Raw genomic sequence first — 23,263 nt, 5'->3', positions numbered from 1 at the left:
TATCCCAGCTCTGAGAACTCTGATTGTTGATGTACGAGCTGGGTATTTATACCCGAGGGGTGGAGCCTCTTATCGCGCCGCAGCTTTACAAAACGAAAACGCGTGTCGTTTCGAATTGGAAACCAACGCGAATCGACTGCAAATTCGATTCTTCTATCGTTTCGAGCGAAATTTCGTCGCAAATTCGGTTTCTTTACGCGAAAAGAAGGTGAACGGAGGAGGGGCGAACGTAGCATGACATCATTGCATGACATCATTGTCTTATGCAAGAGAATATACGCAAACCGTTGCGAATGGGGCGTTTTACGACAAGGAATAGGTCATGAAATAAAATCTATGCCATTTTAGAATCGTTTGGGCGCCATTCGACGCGAAAAAAGCGAACGTACGCGTGTCTCGTAATGACGTGCGTCAGTATGCACGGTCAGCAAAATTCAAGCAAGATGGCTGCCAGCTCTCGAATAGACAACCGTTTCCTAAGCGAACAAAACGTTCGCGGACAATATGTAGACTGTAAACGGGAAGCCCTTGACTACATTACGCATTCGCGAACTGAACGACGAGCGAGAATCGCTCATAATGGACTCAAACGTCGCAGAGACTATAGAGCCAAGATTAATTAATTAGGTAATTCAGTCGGCGCTAAAGCTACGCGTTTTTCTCAGTGCTTTCGGCTTGTAAGGTTTGAATGGAATTTTCGGCGTCGAACGCAGGATGGGTATGGGCGGCGGCGGAGGCGGCGGCGGTATGCGCGCTTTTGCCTTGGGCTTGTAGGGTGTAAACGGAATTTTTACCGACGGTGAAAACGGAGGTAGTGGAGGCAGTGGAGGTGGCTCAGGTATCGGAGGCAGCAGTTTTTGAAGAGACTGTCTTCGTTGCGGCGGCGGCGGCGGAGGCGGCGGCGGCGGCGGAGGTGGAGGCGGAGGCGGAACTAAATGTCAATAATAATTACATTCTAAATTTCGCCTCTAAACTAACCTGCATCTGTTTTGGGTTCAGACTCATCATCACGTTCCCTTGACGTGGAAGGTTGGACGGAGTCCAGTAACGTCGAATCAGAATCTGCCACCATCTCGCGTGACTTCGACCTTGACTTTCGTCGTTGTTTCGTCGTGGACGGCCGGCGTCCCAGCGATTGGGCCTTCGCTCCGACCGGCATGTACCACAAACTATCGCCGCGTCGTCGAAGCCTCACAAAAAAATTCCCCTAATAATAAATTTATATTTTTTTGATCGATTATTTACTTCATTTCTCCTTCCGCTCGTTTCTGACGACGTTTCGCGACGACGCAGCATATGATTATAATCGCAATGCCGACGACGACGCCTCCGATGCCGCCGACCCACAGGAGAATTTCGAAAGCGACGAGCGGACGCGATTCGCCGCCTTCGTAAACGGACGCCGACTTGATGCTGCGACTCGGCAAGAACTCCGACTTCGCCTTCCTCTTATCCGTCATAGGTCGAAATTTAATATTCACCATTTCGTGAGAACGGCCAAAGGTGAAGATTTTAGAAAATTTGCCCGTTTTGTAGACTCGCTTACAGTTGACCTTATAGAATAGATAGAAACATAGACAGACAGTAGGAAGCTTACTATAATAAATAAATAATCAACTCACCTGATAAACAACTCGAAGGCCCACTGAATAGGAGTGCCCCGATTGAAGTCGAACCTGAGAGGCTCTTCTCGGATGACGCGTAAACGTCATCGTTCTTGGCGGTCCCTTCGACGATTGTCCATACAAAGATATCACCGATTCGACGGCGATTTTCCTTTTTCGCGAGCTATTCGATTGTCGACCGTAGTCTCTCATGACAACCTTGTATTCTCTATGATGAAAAGTATGGTACTCCTGTTACGTTTTGGTATTATGGACTCTTAGGGCACCGTATTGGAGCATTCTCTTCGGTTATCGACTCTAATGGGAACACTCCCGTCTCCAAACGTGACTCGTATCTAGGATCTTTTCTGAGAATAATAGATGGTCGTGCGGGAGGAGGCAATGCTGTCGAGAAAAAAGAAAAAAACCCGACTCTTCTCTAGATAAATAATTCGAGATGTGATTAATTTTATACTTCCAGCTTTTGTTATCGCTAGAACGGGTTGACTGTGAATTATTTCGGCCTTACGGCGACCCTCCCGCGTCACTTTCGCTGCGACCACTATGAAATAAGTGGTGCACGGTAAGAGATTGCCGATGACGGCGTGTCGTTTCTTATGAGAGACAGTCTGGTGAGCGGCAACGTCATAATCGACGTGACTGCCGCTCTGTCGATAGGAACGAGCTCCAGACCAAAATATCTATTACTCAATTAATTAATATGCCAATAAAAATTAATTAGGAATTCTTACCGTGAACGACGGCCCGTGCATTCGAGGCGGCCTGTTCCATCTGATTCGTATCTGTCGAGTATCCGTTCTCACTCCCGTTATATTGAAGCCGTACGCTCCCAACGCTGAAAAACATTTTAGTAATCGTCCCTAGACGCGATGTACTTACTACAAAACAGTAAAGCTAAAATTAACATCTGTTCGGGCCGAGCGTTTATGACGTCACTGACATCAGAGCCGTGTATATAAAGCGATAGGACTCTTTCGTCACGTCGTAGCGCGCTTTAGAGTCGGCTCATCTCTTTCTGTCCTCGAGGACGAGAATGGATCCGTACGCGGTAGCGGAGACGCAAGAAGATCAAATCGGAGCGGCAAAATTCGTTCTCGGCTCGCCGCAATTTCTTCAAAGTAAACGCGAACGCGAAAACGAGAACACGCCCCTCGTTTTTCGTTCTCTCGACTATCGCCCCGATTTTCTGCAGGCGCCGGCGGCGCTGCGGCTTCGGCGGCGGCCGCGCCTAGCGCTTCGTACGGAGATATCGACGCGAACGACGACGACGATGAGGAGGAGGGCGCCGGACCGACGCGCAATCGCAAGACGGCGCGTCGAATGGCGCACACGGTCGCCGAACAGCGTCGTCGCGATCAAATAAAGGTGATTCGTTCTCGAGAGGAAGGCGTTACGTCGCTTAGATTTACGGCGTTTTTTCTTAGAAAGGCTACGACGAACTGCAGCGAGTCGTTCCGACGTGCAACGAACAGGGGCTCGCCGCTCAGAAGGTGAGCAAGGCTCTCGTCTTGCATAAAGGTGAGAAAATTCGTCGAGAACGCGTGGGGGGGCATGCGAATGGCTTTAGCGCACTTTAGCCATCGAGTACATCAGCTTTTTGCAACATCAGAATTCGACGATCGAGGACGAATTGGAGCGGCTGCGAAAGGAAGTGACGGCATTGCAAATAATGAAAGAGTAATAAATAAAAAAATTTAAATCGTTAATTGATTTAATCGAAATTTATTTTAGGAATTATGAGCAAATTGCTCAAGCTCATAAATCATCAGTAATTATTAGTATGATGTAGTTAATGTAATTGAATTAATGCGTACCTTTATAAGTCGTTTCACAGTCAAAATCAGATTTCAAGCGAAACTAAATTTGATCTGGTTTACTCTTATAAGACTTTCCCTGAATGTTATTTTAGACGAATCATTGTTTTCTTTCCAGTTTCGTCAAATCATGGACACTCACTTTCAAACGTTCAACGCAGCGGTATCGGTTTCCAATTTCGAAGCTCTCTCCGCAAGCGTTTTTAGCTGGCTAGAAGAATACTGCCAACCAACGGCAAGCTAATAAAATAAATAATTGATAAAATTATTCTTTGCGTGTAGGTGACGCGTGAAATCGCCATAGCAGTCCTTCGATCAATCAATCAGCAATTATCATAGAAGTTCAAGTCTAACGAGAAAAATGTACTAAGTAAAGAGTCGTTTTTTGCAGTACAGCACTCCCTAAGGGTTTTTTGTATGAGTATAAAAATATACCACCGTATCTTTTACACCGCTACGCTGAAATTCATGTCCACGCCTTTGAACGCGTCGCGCCAGAATTGTCGCAACGACGTTTGAACGTCCTGGCAAAGGCGGACGGTCTCGAAGGAGAGATACCAAGAGGAATCGTCTTCGTATATATCCTGACATATGCAATAGTTTTCGTACACACAAGTAACGTCGGTTTATATACCTCTTCGAAAAATTCCAGATAAATAGCTTTCGGTTTTGATGCATACGCGGTCTAAATGTAATCTGAATCGATGCACGTCCATAATTCGGGATTTTACGGTTTCACCATTTTATTGATGCTATCTATTTTCTTCGTCTGGACGCTTGTGAATTGTTTTTGAGTCAATCCCTTCGGGGGATCCAAGTTCATTTTAGAGACGTATACGCTGTCCTTGGTAATGATGAACGCCGCCGTTTCACTAGCACCTATACGTAGGATATCTAAGTCCCCCCACCCAAAACAGTGACGTGAGAATTTAGAAACCTTCGGGTGACGTGCTCTTATGACATAAAATAAAATGCTCGTAGTCGTGGTGGTGTGGATCGTCGGTTCGAGGCGATCGCTAGAGACACACTTAGGCGGTCAGACTAGTGCTACTGTATGTATACACTCACAACAAAACTTAAAAGACTTGAATTATCTTCGAAGACGGTTTGCGACCAGGCATGCTTTAGAACGCCCAAATTCAATAATTTCTGCCCTAGCTCTCGAGCCTCCGAAGAAGATAAATAAATTAAATTAAATGGGCTCCTGCTACGTAGACTTTTCCCACTACTGTACCTCATCTCGATCCAAGCTTATGTTATTATTGCACAGCCACGTGACGAACTGGGATGCAAGAAACGTTCGCGAATAGCTGCTCATCAGTCGACGACGATCTTGAACGAGATCCGTCGTCGATAAGATGACGTCTTCAATATCAGAAGCCTAATAAAATATTCAACTAATAATGATTGCTTGTCTCTCTTTTTCTACCAGACACGCCAAGGATTCCTTAGAATTAAAATTGAATACTTGAGTTCTGCAAAAAATCTCTAAATATTTCGATATGCATGCTATTATAGATTTGCCTTAGATTAAATGCCGTTCTCGGGCAAACTGACGCTACTTTGTGTTTTTTTGAGACAAGTGCTGTCGAGTAAAAAATCTTACTAAATATCATTTACCACAACGCAGTTTTGGTGCTCACCTTCGAGTTGGTCCAAAAACGTTCGACAGCGCATCGAGTTTCGAAAAATGACTGTACAGGATAGCGACGAAAAGTCGAGAAACAAATACTAAAAGTTGATGTATAAGCCTAACGTATTTTTTTACTGCACTGTACCTGGTGACCTAATCCTACGGTGACTTTTTCTAAGCTATCTATTCGACAACTTTGCTTGCAAACGAGCCAATCAAACGAATCCATTCTACGAGGAAAATCGTTTCTTTCGAACTCGTGTGTGTAATTAATTAATTAATTAACCTCATTTTTCCTTTGCACAAGCAAAAGTAGCAACTCACCGTCGATAAAACGACGAGGCCCGGACGATCGACACCAAAGGAAGGACCCCCACTAAGGCCACACTAAATCGACCAACCGTACTGTAGACGTCTACTCAAACTACGAAATACCGATTACGCTAACCTTGAAATGATTTACAAAGTTTCCTTCGTGGAACACTTCCAATTCGTAGTGCAATAGTAACTGATGCGGTATCTCTTTATTTTCGTCCCAGTCTTCGCTTACGGATTCGTCTAGCGCTTCCGCGACTTTCTTCTTCTCAGTAGCGAAGTTGGGAGACCCTCCTAAGGCGTGCGATTGGTCGAACTGGGAGACAAGGTTACGACGTGACGACTGAGTGCGAGCGAAGACGTTCATCCGAACGCCAGCGGAATCCAAGGGAGGAGTAAAACAAGCTCTAGAAAAAAAAAACAAAAGACATTTAAAGAAAAAAAGGAATCGGATATTTAATTAAATCATTTTTACGGCGACGCTTGACCGCTGAGCGACGTATTGACGTCGTCGACGCTCGCCACGTCCGCATTCAGCTTCGTCGCCAGGAGCGGAAGCGGCGGAGTCGACGCGTTCCTTTCGGCGGCGTACGGAAAAAAAGACGGATTCTCGCTTTGAATTTGAACGACGCAGTCTTTGTTGTGGCAGTTCGGGCAACAGGTGGGCGGCGAAAATCGGCCGTCGTGACTGAGACGTTGTTCGAAGACGGCCGAGCATTTCAAACACTGAGAAAGATTAAGGATACAAATGTATACAGTATTATTTTTTCTCTCTCTTACTTCGTATTTTGGTTGGATTGAACGGATTGCCGTTCGACTGTCGATGCTCTCCTGTAGCAAATCGCGAAATGCGAAGCCAATTTCCCACGATTTCATGGCGTAAATTCGCTTTTGACGATCGAGTCGCGCGTGACTGAAATCCAGATATAGAACGGGCCTTCTCATCGCACACAGCAAAAATAAAAAAATACACACCTATTAGACTATTTTCTTTTTTATCTTCTTACTTGTGATTCTTCTCTACGTCTTCAGTCAACGTCTCCACTTCCACTCCGCTCTCTGTCTTCATCACGACGCGTTTCAGGCAACTCCTGTAGTCAAGTTTGCCGACAACCTAAAAAATCACGCACCTCGCCAAAAAAATTCTCCCTTTTTTTTATTTTGGCCCTCCTCACTTTCGCGCTCGTGTCCTCCTCCTCGATAATAAATTGATCCGTGATCGTGAGAAAGCGCGACGTCACTTTGCGCTCGCCGTCGGTCTCGTCGTCCGATTCGTTGACGGAGACGAGAAACGTTTCGTTGGCAACGCCGTGATGATCTAGATGGCCCACCCCACCCCCGCGGTGAATAATATGCATATGTGCATTTGATGAGGATTTTCTCTGTACCTTCTTCTCTTTCCTCTTTTGTATCTGCATCTGTTTGTTGTTGTGTAATGACATTTGTTTTCTCTTTCTCTTTCGTTGTCTCTGTCTCCTTTGTCTCTGTCTCCTTTGTCTCTGTCTCTGTTTCTGTTGTCTCTTTCTGTTTCAAAACAACTGTAGCTGCTATCTCTTTCTCAGTAAGACTCTTTTGTTGAGACTCGAGCCATTCTGGAGTAATGAAAGATAGAATAAAACAAAGTCCCCCACCCCCACCCCTCTAATGCAGCTATATCCCCTACTTGTGCCTAAATCTCTTCTCAGACTCTCAACTTCCCTTTGCTTTGCAGATCCAAAAGAGTCCTCTCGCGAAAGAAATTTTTTCCCAGCTAAGGCAAATAGAAAATAATACAGAACATTTATTTATTTATTTATCCAACCTGCTTGTTTCTCTTTCTTCTCCTCTCTCTCCTGATCCGTGTCCTCGTCGCCGTCCCGAATATCAACTTGTCGACTCTATGAAAAAACGCATGACTCCAATTAGAAAACAATGTAAATACAGTACCGTTCAAAAGTTTCCTAAGGAACTAACGTTTCTACTTTTCGAACGGTACTGTCTATTATTGCACAACGAACCCTTGATCGAGAAACGACGCGTCGAACAGGTGACGTGGCTCGTAGAGGTGTAGGCGGTCGCATGGCCGCTGCCAAGTAAATTGGGTCGTGCGACGGGGAATTGATGCCGTAGACATCCGGCTTGGGAAGATACTACCAAGAAAAATAATGAATTATTTAATCGCGATTAGTCGACACGTTGATGTACTATGATTATCTATCTTACGCGTCTCTCTGCTTCTGTTAACTGTTTTCCATCCAAAGAAATCTATTTTTCGCGAGTAGATTTTTAAAAATGGTGTAGGTGTGGGATGACTAACCGCTGCTGGATTGACGTGAGGCGAGAGCTTCATAGCCGTGAGACAGCGATGGTTCGGATGATGAGCAAAGGGATTGTGCTGCAGGTGAAGCTAAACAACGAATCGCGTAGCAATAGAGGATTAATTTTTGACGACATCATAGCAGCTACTTTTGTCAGTTGATTCAACTGGGAAAGCGGAGAAAGGAGCCCGTGACTAATGAGACAATTATAGGACAAGTCAAGTTCTTCGAGATGAGTCAAGAATTCGATGCCTTAGAAATAGAACGTTGATTAGACAAAACTAAGTGTATTTGTTCGCGTGTCCAACCGTTAATAGATCCCAAGTTATTGTTTCTCAGAACGAGTTTGGTGAGTCGAAGGCAGGCGCGCCGACTGAACTCGGGCAACACTTCAAAACGATTAAACGACAGATTTAAGAAGCTCAGCTCGGGAAGATTCTAACAAAAGACGACAATGCGACCTCACTCCCACTCTCCACATCACTCACTTGCAAGCCACCGCTATCAATAGAAATTCGATTGTGACTCATGTCAAGAGTCTGCAACGAAGGACACAGTTTCTGTAGAGAGAGAAGTATAGTCTGACAAAGGCAATATTGCACTCTACACATATTTATTTACCAAGGAGTTGTCCAACTCTTCTATAGCGTTATAGCTGACATCCAAGTCAGTTAGCTTCATCCACGGAGTCCTCCTTGCTTCATCGTCATCACAGTCCAATAAGTCCTTAAAATGATTTATTATGATACCAGATATATTTGTACACTGTATCTCTCTACTTTGAGTCTGACGAGTGTGTACGAACGTTGACACGATAAACGACATAGAGTGTCTTTCAAAGAAGCCAATCCCTTAATTTGTCCCACCGGAATCTTCCTCACCTAGTCATCAAAAAAATAAAATTCAAATCGAATACAGTAGTATTCCCTACAGATAAAGATTCGAGCGACGAGAAACCAGAAATATTGACGTCAGAACTTCCATCTTTAGAAACTCCCTCCACCTACGCGGAAGAAAAAATGATCGGAAGACGTTTTCGCTTTTCGTTTGTCTACTTTCAAAGCGGGCGTCAACTTGAAGAATTCTCGAAGATAGACGAGATCGTTTTGCAGCGAATCGTCGACGGTCGAACGCGCGTTCGCGTCGAGCCTCGCGAAGCGCTTCGTCACGACGTTCAGATAAGCGCCCGGAAGCGTGAGTTGGCTCTGGTTCGACGTGATCTGGTTTCCTGGTCGCGTTGGCGCGATGAGACGTTTCGGGTTTGTTCGCGGGATCGTGCACGATACCTGTTTGGCGTAGGAGATCTGTAAGCTGGCGAATCGCAGCGTTTCGTCTGTCCGATTCCATCGTGTATACGGGATTCGTAGTGGATCTCGTGTTCTATTGCGGCACCTGCTAAAAATAGTTTCCCAATAATTACTTTTGAAATATTCAATGTTGAAAACAGTGTCTGACCGAAGAACTTATAAAAAAGTTGACGGCACTAATAAAGCCATTAAAAAGGTAGAAATATTACACTAATACAATTCTAAGTATTTCTTTTTGATTGCTTCACGGGCCACACCAACCTCCTCAAACCACTTTAGAAGCTTTCTCACTGTTGGCGTTTTAGCTCTTAGCTTCCACGTTTCTAGCACTTTTATCATACGAGGGACGTTCCCATTAGTTCGTTCACGAATTTCTTCAACTGTGTTAAGGTCAGTCAGCAGATACCCAATTTCTTCCCACTTGGTTGGAGCAACGACGGCGCACGTCTTCACCAAATCGGCAGATACCGAATCATTATCAGTCGGAAACAAGCCTGATGACACAATGGCATATAATGGAGATAGAATCATTTCTAAAAACCTGACCTTCACAAGGAGATGCCAAAGATGCCAAACGATCAGTGACAACTCGGCTTGCCATCTGAAATACAAGAGGCTGTCAAAGATAAACCGTTGCGGAAACCTTCCGTCATACTTCTGCTGAATCCTCCGACTCAATCGCTACTCTATGATGAGACGTGGCCAGACGCTTAGCACGAGAAAAAGTTAGCTAAAGAGAAAGAGTTTAAAAATGTCTCAGCATATACACGAGAATACCACATCGGGAGCTCTTCTCTTTGGTCCGCTGGGGCCCTGAGATGACAACATTGTCTCCGGATGAAAGACTGGGCGCTTTTATAAAATAAACAATTACATTGATTATTACCGAATCGCATTCGACCTAAATACCTCTTCCTGGATCTCTCCAGTAATAGCCAAGTTTCTCACAGAAGAAAAAAAACGTCTTTTCGGTCGATCAGAATGCAAAAAGTCATCGATAGCCTTGTCCCTGACCTTCTGATCTACTTTAATAGACGAATAAATAGCTGGATCATCGTTGAGTCGTTTGAGATGAGTACTGTCTAAATAGAACCAGTTGAGGAGCACTCCCGGACTTCTTTCTTCGCACACTTCGACGATCATCTCTTTCAGTTCGTTTAGCATCTGCTTAGCCAATTCATGACACGCTGTTTGGCTCGACCAGCGCATAATAACGTCAATGCAGCAGTGGCTTTTTTTAATTCCTAATGTGACGAGACATTCGACTACTTGGCGGCCGACGATATTCCTTAGTTTGACGCCGTCTTTCCACGCCTCGTGACTCATCTTTCCCATACGAGAAGATCGAGATTGAAAGACGACGAACGACAACGGCAATATGATATCAACACAATCAGCACATTCATACCGCATACCGCGATACACGTCGAGGATTGGACTTTCAACCCAAGCGTCGCCAGGAATTGAATCTTCGAGGAGAGCCGGAATCTGATAGAACCCAGGAATGTGTCTTGACCGAATGCATAGTTCCAGGTAAAGAAGAATTTCCGTCGCTTCGTTGGCTGTCACCGAAAACGGAGACGGAGTGCCCTTGTGCTTGAGGTAGTTTTCGAAAGCCCTTAGAGCCGACTCAATGTCTTGCCTTGTTACCATGCCAGGCTTGGCTGTCTTCATGCCGAAGGGAAAGTAGCGCGGAGCCAGAAGTGGACCAATCACGTTGCTACAGAGCCAAAGTGGCCGGAGACAAATTCGAGGACCGAGATTAACAATCTATAAATGAAGATAAGACTATATAGTTAAAACACGCGATTCTGTACTCACTATTCCAGACGAATCAAGGTATTCAATAGAAATTTTGCTATCTTCTTCAGTCAAAAATGCGTTAGATTCATCGTCAAATTCCGCTTCGACGTCATCAACGCGTAAAACTTCTTCCGCCCACTCCTTGAATTCTTCTGATGTCATAAACGGAGATTCGCTCTCATCGTTGGAAATACGAAGTTTCTCTTCAATAGCGCGACATAGTTTGGGCACGCCATCCGCTGCCTGTGAAGAAAAACAAAGTGTCAATGTAAACAATGCGACTCTGTGTCACTAGCCTCGAGCATTTCTTCATGAACTCTTTTCAGTTTGCGTCTGCAGTCAGCCATGCGCACCGAATAGCACCCGTTGCAATCCATTTCAAGTACGTCGACAATCTTAAACGTGTCTTTAAATTCTTCCTGAAGAATTTCGGCGACGCGTTTCAGCTGGAAGCTTGCTTCTGTTCCCTCCTCCTCTCGGCAGTCTATCACGTTGCCGATAATGAGAAGACGAAGCCGTGACCTTAGGTGTGATGGAAGCATGCGTAGTGCCGCTTTCACGAACGCGCACCAATAGCGTCCGATTTCTAGAAGATATATTTCCGGTGTCATCCTTTCTCCTTCTCGAAAGCGAAGCACGAGAACGAACATCGTATTGGACGGTCCAAAGAAGAGACCGTGTGCGCTGTGGAAGGTCGGTTGGGCACCAAAGTCCCATATCGATCCTTTGCCAACTCCCGGAATTTGACCGCTCTTAATGGCAACGCCGGCTGTGCGATCTTCCGGTTTAATGGGAGGAAGATCGAGTTGAAGAAGAGAATTGACTAACGTCGTCTTTCCGGCCATTTCACTTCCGAACACGCACACTTTGATTGAATTGGGGCGAACCTTTTCCTGTCGAAGGACGGAAAATCGAGCGGCGTCCTACGACATAATGAAGCTCTGGGGAGGACTGATTACAGTCTAACTAGTAGCGTACGTAATGCTGTCGAAGACGCATTCTCAAAGAACCATTGTCTGCCAGTTGATAAGGCGCCTTTCCGTCCTGAATTTCACGTTTATAATAACTCCTCTGAAAAGAGGATGAAAACGCGTCACCTTGTCTCTGCACGTAGCGTCAATACCCTTCTCAATCAAAAGATCAATGACTGGCACGTTAAAATGCCAATATTTCATTGCAATCAGATGCAAGGCATTGTGATTCATCTAGGAAGATAGGAATAGAATACGGAATCGGCAGTGAGAAGTCTGACGAACGGAATCTTTTGCGTTGACATCAGCTCCCAGTTCAAGTAGCTGTCGAATGGCGAAGAGAGGATATTCAGATTTATTACATGCGTGCAACAAGGGTGTCATTCCGAGCTATAAATGTAGAAAATCCTGAAATATAATCCGGAATAGGTGTCATAAGAATGCTACCTTATTAACAGAATTGATATTCATGCCCTTCTCAATGACAAGATATTCAAGAACTTCTTTCAATTCGCCTTCAGAAATTGAGCATTTACTGGCAGCTATTCTTTCGCATTTATCGTCATCATGTTCATCCCTTAACCAGTCTGTGATATAATCAGGAAAAAAGTAGTTGATGGCATAAAACAAGGCCGTTATTCCTTTCTAAATAAACGAAACGTAGATTTCTCCAAAGGTTGACAGCAAAACGTACTTCATCTGTCATGAGACATTCAGCTCCTTTTTCACTCAGGTAGCGCACTTTCAATAGACGGTCACTGTCACTTTCACACGCGCGCATAAGAGGCGTAATGCCATTCTAGAGATGATATAAGAATAAATGTATCCCATGTGATATTTTTTACCTTGTTGACGCTATTAATAGTAGCGTTGTGTTCTACGAGCCATTTCACTGCAAAAAAGCTTCCCTTCTTGCAGGCACAATGCAGAGGAGTATCCAACTATTATTTTATCAAAATGTGAACATGTAGCAAACAACGAACAGCATGTACCTCTGCATCAGTAGCGTTGACGCTCATTACCTTGGCATGCACAAGATGATGAAAAACTTCGCACGCTTCTTCAAACGAAGCAAATTGAATTTCGGTGCATAAAAACTTAAAAAAGAATACAATATATGTCTATTGCCAGCTAGACTGTTGACGTCAATCTGTTACAATAGCACGCGGTGAAACATCACAGCCACGCTCTTCCAGAATGAGCATTTTCTTCAATGTGTCGACAGAACTTTTACAGACAAACTCATACAGCTCTGTTCCAATCTAAGAAAGAAATGTTGGTGCAATCATCTGAAATGAATTCCATGTTATGCTTCTACATTAGCACCGTGACTGATGAGCCATTTCACTCCAAAGATGCTTCCATCCAAACAGGCACATTTCAGAGGAGTCTCTCCCAACTATCATTCAGATATTCTTCTCACATGTAGCAAAACAAGAGCACATCATGTACCCCCGTAACGTTGACGCTCATTCCCTTTTCATTAACAAGATAATGAAAAACTTCGTGAGCTTGTTCCGATGACGCAAATTTATTTTCAGCCGCCCGATGCTATAAAACAATGAATTTTATAACCAGAGTGTTGATGTAAATCTGTTACAATGTCATCTGGTTGAACATCACAGCCCTGTTTTTCCAGATAGAGCATTTTCTTCATTGTGTCAACGGAACTTGCACAGGCACAAGAATATGGCGTATGTCCCCACTAAAAAAGAGCGATGAGTGAAATTATTGAAAATCAATTACAAGTCATACGAGATAGTCAATCACGTTGACATTTGCACCGTGACTGACGAGCCATTCAACGCCAAAAATATTTCCCCACTTGCACGCACAGTGAAGTGGGCGGAGTGACCCCTGCATCCACGCATCAATTCATTTACCAATCAAAAACGTATTCATACCGATTCTGATTTCTTTTCAATGTTTTCCTTTTTTTGTACAACTAAGTAGCTGAGCCACTCATCCGCTTCCTCCGCCGTCTCAAATTCTCTTCCAGCCAGAAAGTGAATAGCGTATAACCATTCGTAATCGCGTACGTCGCCTTCCTAAAAAACGAAACACAATCGTGAGCAGCGGTCAATAAATGAGATCTTTATATACCTGCTCAAGTCGAAATCCTTTTTCCGTCGAGAGAAACTTCTTCAGTTCATCGTTCTGCCATTCGTTGGTTATCGTGATCAATCGTTCGATAGTAGAACCAGCAGACGATGTCATCTCAGTGATTCAACAGCGTTTTGCGACGACAACGACTCTGAACGAGCGTAAGAAGCGACGACTCACGGGCGGTCTCTTGGACCCAAGCGCATGCGCAATCATGACTACACTTTATATCTGATCTTTATTTACGTCATTTTTACTAATCCAGGCCTCCCATCCACTTCCGGTATGTCCAGTCCCTCCCGAAGATCATAATCCCTTCGCAAAAGTGCAAAAACAGTATCGTTCACAAGTAAGATCTAAACACACAAGAAAGTAAATCACAAGTTTAGAATGACACTATTTCCTACTTGAGCCAACGAGTAAACAACAGTAGAGGCAAAGAAAAAATTCGCATTCGCATTTCCAGCATAGATCCACATGTGCCAAAAGATCGGTCCTATAACGACTGCAACAAGAAACATTGATCCAGCCAGAAAACTATATCTCATATCTAGAAAGAAAATGCCATTGCAAATTATACTTAAATATCGAATTAATTACATTTGAACGTATGAGACCACAGGGGAAGTAGAGCCAAAGGTAAAGCAAGGTCTCCTACCGTTGGATATGACTTGAATATTGACATGACACTGCATAATGTATAGAATAAGAAGCCAGGGTGTTTTCTGGAAGAAAAACGATATGTACGTCTCGGAGAATATAAAAAAATGAGGGGAGCGAACCTAAGGCGAATGGCTAAGGGCATTGTGTAGAGAAAAACATTGATTTGGAAGACCCATACAAAGAAGGAGTAGAAGTGGTCAAACATTTCCATGAAAAAGTACCAGAACAGACCGACGTTGGGAGTCAGATCGGTCACCGCTAGACTAAAGAGAAGAACATCGAAAATAGAATAGTTACACGAGGATTTAATTTACATGAAGCCGTAGACTGATTGAACGTAGTCCCACGAGCCGGATATGTAATAGGAAGTGAAGTTGAGAAAGGCAAACACGACGATAAAAGGCAGAATCACTCGAATCGCAGATTTCACGTAGGAACATTTCATAATCTGGTCACAAACAAAAAATAAATAAAAAACTTGCTGCTTTCATATATGATTGAATACCTGATAGTCAATTAAAATTAGAGGAGCAATAAGCATCACTGGATACAGTGAGAGGTACGTGGCAAGAGCCAGAAAACCGGCAGCGAAACCGGATTTCCCTACAAAGGATTCCCAAACAATTAATTCATTAATATACGAGTTCACGTGATCACCTTTCAGTATGAACAAAAATGCAAGACTATCGAAGCACTATTAAACAGTGAACCAGACTGGCCAACACAGGTAAGAAGACCACAGTGACTCAATGCATATCTAGTAGCACCTCATAACTCGATGATTATTTAACAATCTTGCTCTTACAAAGCAGCCAATTTAATAGGGAGTAGCTCGTCTTGACTAATGAGAATCCGATCAATGCCCTTAGCATAGAAAGGGACTTCACGTTTCTGAGTCTCAAGCTAGGTAATATTGAATCCATAAAATTTATTGAACTTTTTGACGGGTGGTTACTAGTATCTTCTGATGAATTTTAGCTATTTCTACGAGAGCCATTGCTATGGCGACGTCAATGAGCTACACGTGTAGTGAGGTCAGAATTTGACCGTATTCGCGCATATCATCTAAATTTACTAAAACAGATACGCTGTCGAGAAGGGCGCGTAGTCTGAGAACACTTGAAACAGCGAAATGATCAATGAGGTCTAAGAAAAAATGTGAAGCTTGATTACGAATTTTCATTTTTTAATTGCTTGCCTCGTGCACCGTGTCGCCGTCGTCAAATGATTCAATAATGATACAAAATATATTTCTACACTCTGTCTCTCTACTTTGAGTCTGACATGTGTGTACGAACGTTGACACGATAAACGACATAGAGTGTCTTTCAAAGAAGCCAATCCCTTAATTTGTCCCACCGGAATCTTCCTCACCTAGTCATCAAACGAATAATAAAAATTCAAATCGAATACAGTAGTATTCCCTACAGATAAAGATTCGAGCGACAGAAATATTGACGTCAGAACTTCCATCTTTGGAAACTCCCTCCACCTACGCGGAAAAAATGATCGGAAGACGTTTTCGCTTTTCGTTTGTCTACTTTCAAAGCGGGCGTCAACTTGAAGAATTCTCGAAGATAGACGAGATCGTTTTGCAGCGAATCGTCGACGGTCGAACGCGCGTTCGCGTCGAGCCTCGCGAAGCGCTTCGTCACGACGTTCAGATAGAAGCGTGAGTTGGCTCTTGTTCGACGTGATCTGGTCTCCTGGTCGCGTTGGCGCGATGAGACGCTTCGGAGTTGTTCGTGGGATCGTGCACGATACCTGTTTGGCGTAGGAGATCTGTAAGCTGGCGAATGGCAGCGTTTCGTCTGTCCGATTCCATCGTGTATACGGGATTCGTAGTGGATCTCGTGTTCTATTGCGGCACCTGCTAAAAATAGTTTCCCAATAATTACTTTTGAAATATTCAATGTTGAAAACAGTGTCTGACCGAAGAACGTATTATAAAAGATAAAAAGTAATAAAAAGGATAAAAACAGAAAAGACTGCACTAATATAATTCTAAATATTTTGCTTTGATTGCTTCATGGCTGATACCAGCCTGCTTGCACCACTTTAGAAGCTCTCTCACTGTTGGCGTTTCATCTCTTAGCTTCCACGTTTCTAACACTTTTATTACGCGAGGGACGTTCCCATCAGTTCGTTTACGAATTTCTTCAACTGTGTTGGAGTCAATCATCAAATATCCAATGTCTTCCCACTTGGATGGAGCAACGAGGGAACACGTCCTTATCAAATCGATTGATACTAAGTCATCATCAGCCGGAAACGAGCCTGATGACACAACTGCGTATAATTATAGAGATAGAATCATTTGTAAAAAAACTGACCTTCGCAGGGAGATGCCAAACGATCAGTGACAACTCGGCTTGCTATCTGAAATACAAGAGACTGTCTAAGATAACCGCCACGGGAACCTTCCGTATTACCTGTGCTGAATCCTCCGACTCAACCTCTAGTCTATGATGAGACGTTGCCAGACGCTTTGCACGAGGAATAGTTAGCTGAATAGAAAGAGTGAAAAAAGTCGCAGCATATATTGTACACGAAGACACCTCATTGGGAGCTCTTCTCTTTGGTCCGCTGGGACCTTGGAATTCTGCCATTGCCTCAGGATAAGAGGCTGAGCGCTGAAAACAATGACATTATTTAACGAATCCCACTCAATCCAAATACCTCCTCTTGGATGTCTCCAGTAATAGCTAAGTCTCTCACAGACAAATAATAACGTCTTTGTGGTCGATCCGAAAACAAAACGTCATCAATACCGTTGTTCCTGACCTTCTGATCTACTTTACTAGACGAATAAATAGCTGGATCATCGTTGAGTCGTTTAAGATGAGTACTGTCTAAATAGAACCAGTTGAGGAGCACTCCCGGACTTCTTTCTTCGCACACTTCGACGATCATCTCTTTCAGTTCGTCTAGCATCTGCTTCGCCAATTCATGACACGCTGTTTGACTCGACCAGCGCATAATGACGTCAATGCAGCAGTGGCTTTTTTTGATTCCTAATGTCACAAGGCATTCGATTACTTGGTGGCCGACGACCTTCACTAGTTTGACGCCGTCTTTCCACGCCTCGTGACTCGTATTACCCATAAGAGAAGATCGAGATTGAAAGACGACGAACGACAAGGGCAATATGATATCGACACAATTAGCACATTCATACCGCATACCGCGATACACGTCCAGCATCGGATTTTCAACCCAAGCGTCGCCAGGAATTGAATCTACCAGGAGAGCCGGAATCTGATAGAACCCAGGAATGTGTCTTGACTGAACGCATAGTTCCAGGTAAAGAAGAATTTCCGTCGCTTCGTTGGCTGTCACCGAAAACGGAGACGGAGTGCCCTTGTGCTTGAGGTAGTTTTCAAAAGCCCTTAGAGCCGACTCAATGTCTTGTCTTGTTACCATGCCAGGCTTGGCAGTCTTCATGCCAAAGGGAAAGTAGCGCGGAGCCAGAAGTGGACCAATCACGTTGCTACAGAGCCAAAGTGGCCGGAGACAAATTCGAGGACCGAGGTTAACAATCTATAAACGAAGATAAGACGACAGTCAAACACTTAATTCTGCACTCACTATTCCAGACGAATCAAGATATTCAATAGAAATTTTGCTCTCTTCTTCAGTCAAACAGACGCTAGTTTTTTCGCGAAGTATCATGTCGTCATCAACGCGTAAGACTTCCTCCGCCCAATCCTTGAATTTTTCTGAGGTCATAAATGGAGATTCGCTCTTCTCGTTCGAAATACGAAGTTTCTCTTCAATAGCGCTACATAGTTTGGGCACGTCATCGGCTGCCTGTGAAGAAGAACAAAGTGTCAATGGAAACAATGCGACTCTGTGTCGCTACCTCGAGCATTTCTTCATGAACTCTTTTCAGTTTGCGTCTGCAGTCAGCCATGCGCACCGAATAGCACCCGTTGCAATCCATTTCAAGTACGTCGACAATCTTAAACGTGTCTTTAAATTCTTCCTGAAGAATTTCGGCGACGCGTTTCAGCTGGAAGCTTGCTTCTGTTCCCTCCTCCTCTCGGCAGTCTATCACGTTGCCGATAATGAGAAGACGAAGCCGTGATCTTAGGTGTGATGGAAGCATGCGTAGTGCCGCTTTGACGAACGCGCACCAATAGCGTCCGATTTCTAGAAGATATATTTCCGGTGTCATCCTTTCTCCTTCTCGAAAGCGAAGCACGAGAACGAACATCGTATTGGACGGTCCAAAGAAGAGACCGTGTGCGCTGTGGAAAGTCGGTTGGGCACCAAAGTCCCATATCGATCCTTTGCCCACTCCCGGAATTTGACCGCTCTTAATGGCAACGCCGGCTGTGCGATCTTCCAGTTTAATTGGAAGAAGATCGAGTCGAAGAAGAGAATTGACTAACGTCGTCTTTCCAGCCATTTCACTTCCGACCACGCACACTTTGATTGAATCGGGGCGAACCTTTTCCTGTCGAAGGACGGAAAATCGAGCGGCGTCCTACGACATAATGAGCTTCTGGGGAGGACTGATTACAGTCTAACTAGTAGCGTACGTAATGCTGTCGAAGACGCATTCTTATTTTACCATCTTCTGCCAGTTGATAAGGCGCCTTTCCGTCCTAAATTTCACATTTATAATAACTCTTCTGAAAGAGGATGAAAACGCGTCACCTTGTCTCTGCACGTAGCGTCAATACCCTTCTCAATCAAAAAATCAATGGCTGGCGCGTTAAAACTATACTCCGCCTTTGCACACAGATGCAAGGCATTGCGGCTCATCTATGAAGATATGAAGGAATAGAATACGGAATCAGCAGTGAGAAGTCTGACGAACGGAATCTTTTGCGGTGACATCAGCTCCCACTTCAAGTAGCTGTCGAACAGCGAAGAGAGGATAGTCAGATTTATTACATGCGTGCAACAACGGTGTCATTCCGACCTATAAACGCAGAAATTCCTGAAATAAATCCGGAATAGGTGTCATAAGAATGCTACTTTATTAACAGAATTGATATTCATCCCCTTTTTAATGACAAGATATCGAAGAACTTCTTTCAATACGCCTTCAGAAATTGAGGATTTACTGGCAGCTATTCTTTCGCATTTATTGTCATCAAATGTCTCAGATAAAAACCCTTCCATATCCTCAGGAAGAAAGTAGTTGATGCCATAAAACAAGGCCGTCTCTCCTTGCTAAATAAAGGAAACGTTGATTTCTCCCAAGGTTGACAGAAAAACGTACCTTATCTGTCATGAGACATTCAGCTCCTTTTTCACTCAGGTAGCGCACTTTCAATAGACGGTCACTGTCACTTTCACACGCGCACATAAGAGGCGTAATGCCGTACTAGAGATGATATGAGAATAATGTATCACATGTGATATTACCTTGTTGACGCTATTAATAGTAGCGTTGTGTTCTACGAGCCATTTCACTACAAAAAAGCTTCCCTTCTTGCAGGCACAATGCAGAGGAGTATCCAGCTATTATTTTATCAAAATGTGAACATGTAGCAAACAACGAACAGCATGTACCTCTGCATCAGTAGCGTTGACGCTCATTTTCTTGTCATACACAAGATGATGAAGAACCTCGCACGCTTCTTCACACGAAGCAAATTGAATTTCGGCGGATAAAAACTTAAAAGAGTACAATGTATATGTCTATTGCATGCTAGACTGTTGACGTCAATCTGTTTACAATAGCACGCGGTGAAACATCATAGCCACGCTCTTCCAGAATGAGTATTTTCTTCAATGTGTCAACAGAACTTTTACAGACAACCTCATACAGATCTATTCCCTCATACGGCTCTGTTTCAATCTAAGAAAGTAATGTCGGTGCAATCATATGAAATGAATTTTATGTTATGCTTCTACATTAGCACCGTGACTGATGAGCCATTTCACTCCAAAGACGCTTCCATCAAAGCAGGCGCATCGCAGAGGAGTCCCTTTCCGCTATCATTCAGATAATCTTCTCACATGTAGCAAAACAAGAGCACATCATATACCCCCACGTGAGTAGTAACGTTGATGCTCATCCCCTTTTCATTAACAAGATGATGAAAAACTTCGTGAGCTTGTTCCGATGACGCAAATTTATTTTCAGCCGCAATAAACTATAAAACAATGAATTTTATATCCAGAGTGTTGATGTAAATCTGTTACAATGTCATATTGTCGAACATGACAGCCCTGTTTCTCCAGATAGAGCATTTTCTTCATTGTGTCAACGGAACTTGCACAGGCAAAAGAAAATGACGTACGTCCACACTAAAAAAGAGCAATGAGTGAAATTATTGAAAATCAATTACAAGTCATACTGCGTCGTCCTCGTTGATATTTGCACCGTGACTGACGAGCCATTCAACGCCAAAAATATTTCCCCACTTGCACGCACAGTGAAGTGGGCGGAGTCCAAACTGCATCCACGCATCAATTAATTACCAATCCAAAACGTATTCATACCCATAGTGATTGGTTTTCAATGTCTTCCTTTTTTTGTACAACCAAGTAGCTGAGCCACTCATCCGCTTCCTCCGCCGTCTCAAATTTTCTTCCAGCCACAAAGTGAATAGCGAAGAACCAATCGTGACGCTCTTGTCCATATATGTCTTGTCTTAGGTCGCCTTTCTAAAAAACGAAACACAATCGTGAGAAGCGGTCAATACATGAGTTCTTTATATACCTGCTCAAGTCGAAATCCTTTTTCCGTCGAGAGAAACTTCTTCAGTTCATCGCCCTGCCATTCTTTGGTTATCGTGATCAATCGTTCGATAGAACTAGCAGACGATGTCATCTCAAGATGATATAGTGATTCAACAGCGTTTTGCGACGACAACGACTCTGAACGAGCGTAAGAAGGCGACGACTCACGGGCGGTCTCTTGGACCCACGCGCATGCGCAATCATGACTACACTTTATGTCTGATCTTTATTTACGTCATTTTTACTAATCCAGGCCTCCCATCCACTTCCGGTATATCAAGCCCTTCCCGAAGATCATAATCCCTTCGCAAAAGTGCAAAAACAGTATCGTTCAGAAGTAAGATCTAAACACACAAGAAAGTAAATCACAAGTTTAGAATGACACTATTTCCTACTTGAGCCAACGAGTAAACAACAGTAGAGGCTAAGAAAAAATTCGCATTCGCATTTCCAGCATAGATCCACATATGCCAAAAGATTGGTCCTATAACGACTGCAACAAGAAACATAGATCCAGCCAGAAAACTATATCTCATATCTAGAAACAAAATACCATTGCAAATGATGCTTAAATAACGAATTATTTACATTTGAACGTATGAGACCACAGGGGAAGTAGAGCCAAAGGCAAAGAAAGGCCTCCTACCGTTGGACTTGAATATCGACATAACACTGCATAAGGTATAGAATAAGAAGCCGGGATGTTTTCTAGGAGAAAAACGATACGTACGTCTCGGAGAATATAAAAAAATGAGGAGAGCGAACCTAAGGCGAATGGCTAAGGGCATTGTGTAGAGAAAGACGTTGATTTGGAAGACCCATACAAAGAAGGAGTAAAAGTGGTCAAACATTTCCATGAAAAGTACCAGAAGAGACCGACGTTGAGAGTCAGATCGGTCACAGCTAGACTAAAGAGAAGAACATCGAAAATAGAATAGTTACACGAGGATTCAATTTACATGAAGCCGTAGACTGATTGAACGTAGTCCCACGAGCCAGATATGTAATAGGAAGTGAAATTGAGAAAGACAAACACGACGATAAAAGGCAGAATCACTCGAATCGCAGATTTCACGTAAGAAGATTTCATAATCTGGTCACAAACAAAGTATAAATAAAAAACTTGCTGCTTTCATATGTGATTGAATACCTGATAGTCAATTAAAATTAGAGGAGCAATAAGCATCACTGGATACAGTGAGAGGTACGTGGCAAGAGCCAGAAAACCGGCGGCGAAACCGGATTTCCTACAAAGGATTCCCAAACAATTAATTCATTAGTATACTACACTCTGTCTCTCTAGAGTTTGAGTCTGACATGTGTGTACGAACGTTGACACGATAAACGACATGGAGTGTCTTTCAAAGAAGCCAATCCCACCGAAATCTTTCTCACCTACTGTAGTCATCAAAAAAAGACGAATAATAAAATTCAAATCGAATACAGTAGTATTCCCTACAAATAAAGATTCGAGTGACGAGAAACCAGAAATATTGACGTCAGAACCTCTATCTTTTGAAGCTCCCTCCACCTACGCCGAAAAAATGATCGGAAGACGTTTTCGCTTTTCGTTCGTCTACTTTCAAAGCGGGAGTCAACTTGAAGAATTCTCGAAGATAGACGAGATCTGCAGCGAATCGTCGACGTTCGAACGCGCGTTCGCGTCGAGCCTCGCGAAGCGCTTCGTCACGACGTTGAGATAAGCGACCGGAAGCGTGAGTTGGCTCTTGTTCGACGTGATCTGGTTTCCTGGTCGCGTTGGCGCGATGAGACGTTTCGAGTTTGTTCGCGGGATCGTGCACGATACCTGTTTGGCGTAGGAGATCTGTAAGCTGGCGAATGGCAGCGTTTCGTCTGTCCGATTCCATCGAGTATACGGGATTCGGGGTAGATCTCGCGGCACCTGCTAAAAATAGTTTCACAATAATTACTTTTGAATTGAAAACAGTGTCTGACTGAAGAACTTATTGTGAAGGATAACAAGTTGACTGCACTAGCACTAATAAAACCATTAATTAAAAATCAGAAAG

General features: G+C 43.7%; 6 protein-coding genes, 1 long non-coding RNA gene and 1 pseudogene across 8 annotated transcripts; 1 reads left to right on the top strand and 7 right to left on the bottom strand.

The window, feature by feature from the left end:
• Positions 1 to 203: 203 nt before the first annotated feature.
• Positions 204 to 3,159, bottom strand: LOC136194132 (uncharacterized). Its single transcript, XM_065983180.1, has 8 exons — positions 2,505 to 3,159; positions 2,357 to 2,460; positions 2,080 to 2,305; positions 1,892 to 2,009; positions 1,623 to 1,833; positions 1,246 to 1,553; positions 979 to 1,190; positions 204 to 931 (listed from the first exon to the last, which is right to left on the bottom strand). The coding sequence occupies exons 1-8, from the start codon at positions 2,530 to 2,532 to the stop codon at positions 633 to 635; spliced, it is 1,506 nt and encodes a 501-aa protein (XP_065839252.1). The 5' UTR covers positions 2,533 to 3,159; the 3' UTR covers positions 204 to 632.
• Positions 2,620 to 3,888, top strand: LOC136194133 (max-like protein X). The gene is made up of 8 exons (XM_065983182.1): positions 2,620 to 2,743; positions 2,818 to 2,990; positions 3,050 to 3,143; positions 3,203 to 3,302; positions 3,357 to 3,393; positions 3,449 to 3,496; positions 3,558 to 3,674; positions 3,722 to 3,888. Exons 1-8 carry the CDS (start codon positions 2,659 to 2,661, stop codon positions 3,776 to 3,778), a joined length of 711 nt encoding a protein of 236 aa, XP_065839254.1. The 5' UTR covers positions 2,620 to 2,658; the 3' UTR covers positions 3,779 to 3,888.
• LOC136194130 (serine/threonine-protein kinase 11-interacting protein-like) lies at positions 3,735 to 9,043 on the bottom strand. Its single transcript, XM_065983178.1, has 30 exons — positions 8,971 to 9,043; positions 8,740 to 8,912; positions 8,616 to 8,687; positions 8,464 to 8,565; positions 8,306 to 8,410; positions 8,173 to 8,244; positions 7,993 to 8,122; positions 7,833 to 7,936; positions 7,684 to 7,773; positions 7,590 to 7,631; positions 7,385 to 7,516; positions 7,189 to 7,264; positions 7,051 to 7,137; positions 6,776 to 6,979; positions 6,563 to 6,705; positions 6,395 to 6,501; positions 6,168 to 6,324; positions 5,863 to 6,113; positions 5,521 to 5,794; positions 5,359 to 5,459; positions 5,218 to 5,302; positions 5,083 to 5,170; positions 4,964 to 5,024; positions 4,869 to 4,914; positions 4,674 to 4,820; positions 4,508 to 4,606; positions 4,377 to 4,455; positions 4,179 to 4,318; positions 4,074 to 4,124; positions 3,735 to 4,023 (listed from the first exon to the last, which is right to left on the bottom strand). Exons 1-30 carry the CDS (start codon positions 9,029 to 9,031, stop codon positions 3,886 to 3,888), a joined length of 3,417 nt encoding a protein of 1,138 aa, XP_065839250.1. The 5' UTR covers positions 9,032 to 9,043; the 3' UTR covers positions 3,735 to 3,885.
• Positions 9,044 to 9,067: 24 nt separating this feature from the next.
• Positions 9,068 to 21,415, bottom strand: LOC136194005 (death-associated protein kinase 1-like). Its single transcript, XM_065983012.1, has 20 exons — positions 21,214 to 21,415; positions 20,849 to 21,158; positions 20,694 to 20,798; positions 20,537 to 20,644; positions 20,403 to 20,483; positions 20,224 to 20,346; positions 20,058 to 20,162; positions 19,911 to 20,006; positions 19,765 to 19,869; positions 19,518 to 19,715; positions 19,357 to 19,461; positions 19,194 to 19,301; positions 19,076 to 19,141; positions 18,394 to 19,020; positions 10,813 to 11,037; positions 9,901 to 10,761; positions 9,769 to 9,843; positions 9,647 to 9,721; positions 9,538 to 9,592; positions 9,068 to 9,485 (listed from the first exon to the last, which is right to left on the bottom strand). Exons 2-20 carry the CDS (start codon positions 20,951 to 20,953, stop codon positions 9,202 to 9,204), a joined length of 3,507 nt encoding a protein of 1,168 aa, XP_065839084.1. The 5' UTR covers positions 20,954 to 21,158; positions 21,214 to 21,415; the 3' UTR covers positions 9,068 to 9,201.
• LOC136193921 (ankyrin repeat, PH and SEC7 domain containing protein secG-like) lies at positions 11,058 to 14,058 on the bottom strand. The gene is made up of 15 exons (XM_065982929.1): positions 13,869 to 14,058; positions 13,670 to 13,813; positions 13,521 to 13,622; positions 13,366 to 13,470; positions 13,218 to 13,316; positions 13,084 to 13,164; positions 12,923 to 13,027; positions 12,758 to 12,862; positions 12,611 to 12,706; positions 12,460 to 12,564; positions 12,213 to 12,410; positions 12,051 to 12,155; positions 11,892 to 11,999; positions 11,773 to 11,838; positions 11,058 to 11,717 (listed from the first exon to the last, which is right to left on the bottom strand). Exons 1-15 carry the CDS (start codon positions 13,980 to 13,982, stop codon positions 11,058 to 11,060), a joined length of 2,193 nt encoding a protein of 730 aa, XP_065839001.1. The 5' UTR covers positions 13,983 to 14,058.
• Positions 14,088 to 16,353, bottom strand: LOC136193488 (phosphatidylinositol glycan anchor biosynthesis class U protein-like). Of its 2 annotated transcripts, XM_065982396.1 has the most exons (10): positions 16,296 to 16,353; positions 16,073 to 16,237; positions 15,960 to 16,023; positions 15,816 to 15,905; positions 15,037 to 15,134; positions 14,846 to 14,979; positions 14,651 to 14,794; positions 14,469 to 14,593; positions 14,276 to 14,418; positions 14,088 to 14,224 (listed from the first exon to the last, which is right to left on the bottom strand). In XM_065982396.1, exons 4-10 carry the CDS (start codon positions 15,847 to 15,849, stop codon positions 14,111 to 14,113), a joined length of 792 nt encoding a protein of 263 aa, XP_065838468.1. In that variant the 5' UTR covers positions 15,850 to 15,905; positions 15,960 to 16,023; positions 16,073 to 16,237; positions 16,296 to 16,353; the 3' UTR covers positions 14,088 to 14,110. The 2 variants fall into 2 exon arrangements, with proteins under 2 accessions (XP_065838468.1, XP_065838469.1); XM_065982397.1 differs by lacking the exons at positions 15,816 to 15,905; positions 15,960 to 16,023; positions 16,073 to 16,237; positions 16,296 to 16,353 and adding an exon at positions 15,189 to 15,287.
• On the bottom strand, positions 15,408 to 15,737 carry LOC136193489 (uncharacterized). Its single transcript, XR_010671346.1, has 3 exons — positions 15,607 to 15,737; positions 15,487 to 15,549; positions 15,408 to 15,434 (listed from the first exon to the last, which is right to left on the bottom strand). It is a non-coding gene; the product is annotated as an uncharacterized lncRNA (long non-coding RNA).
• Positions 21,416 to 21,447: 32 nt separating the features above from the next.
• On the bottom strand, positions 21,448 to 22,628 carry LOC136194164 (phosphatidylinositol glycan anchor biosynthesis class U protein-like; annotated as a pseudogene).
• Between the last annotated feature and the right edge of the window lie 635 nt (positions 22,629 to 23,263).

Source organism: Oscarella lobularis, chromosome 12 (assembly GCF_947507565.1).
Source record: "Oscarella lobularis chromosome 12, ooOscLobu1.1, whole genome shotgun sequence".
NCBI lineage: Eukaryota > Metazoa > Porifera > Homoscleromorpha > Homosclerophorida > Oscarellidae > Oscarella > Oscarella lobularis.
This window is presented reverse-complemented; position numbering and strand designations above follow the sequence as displayed.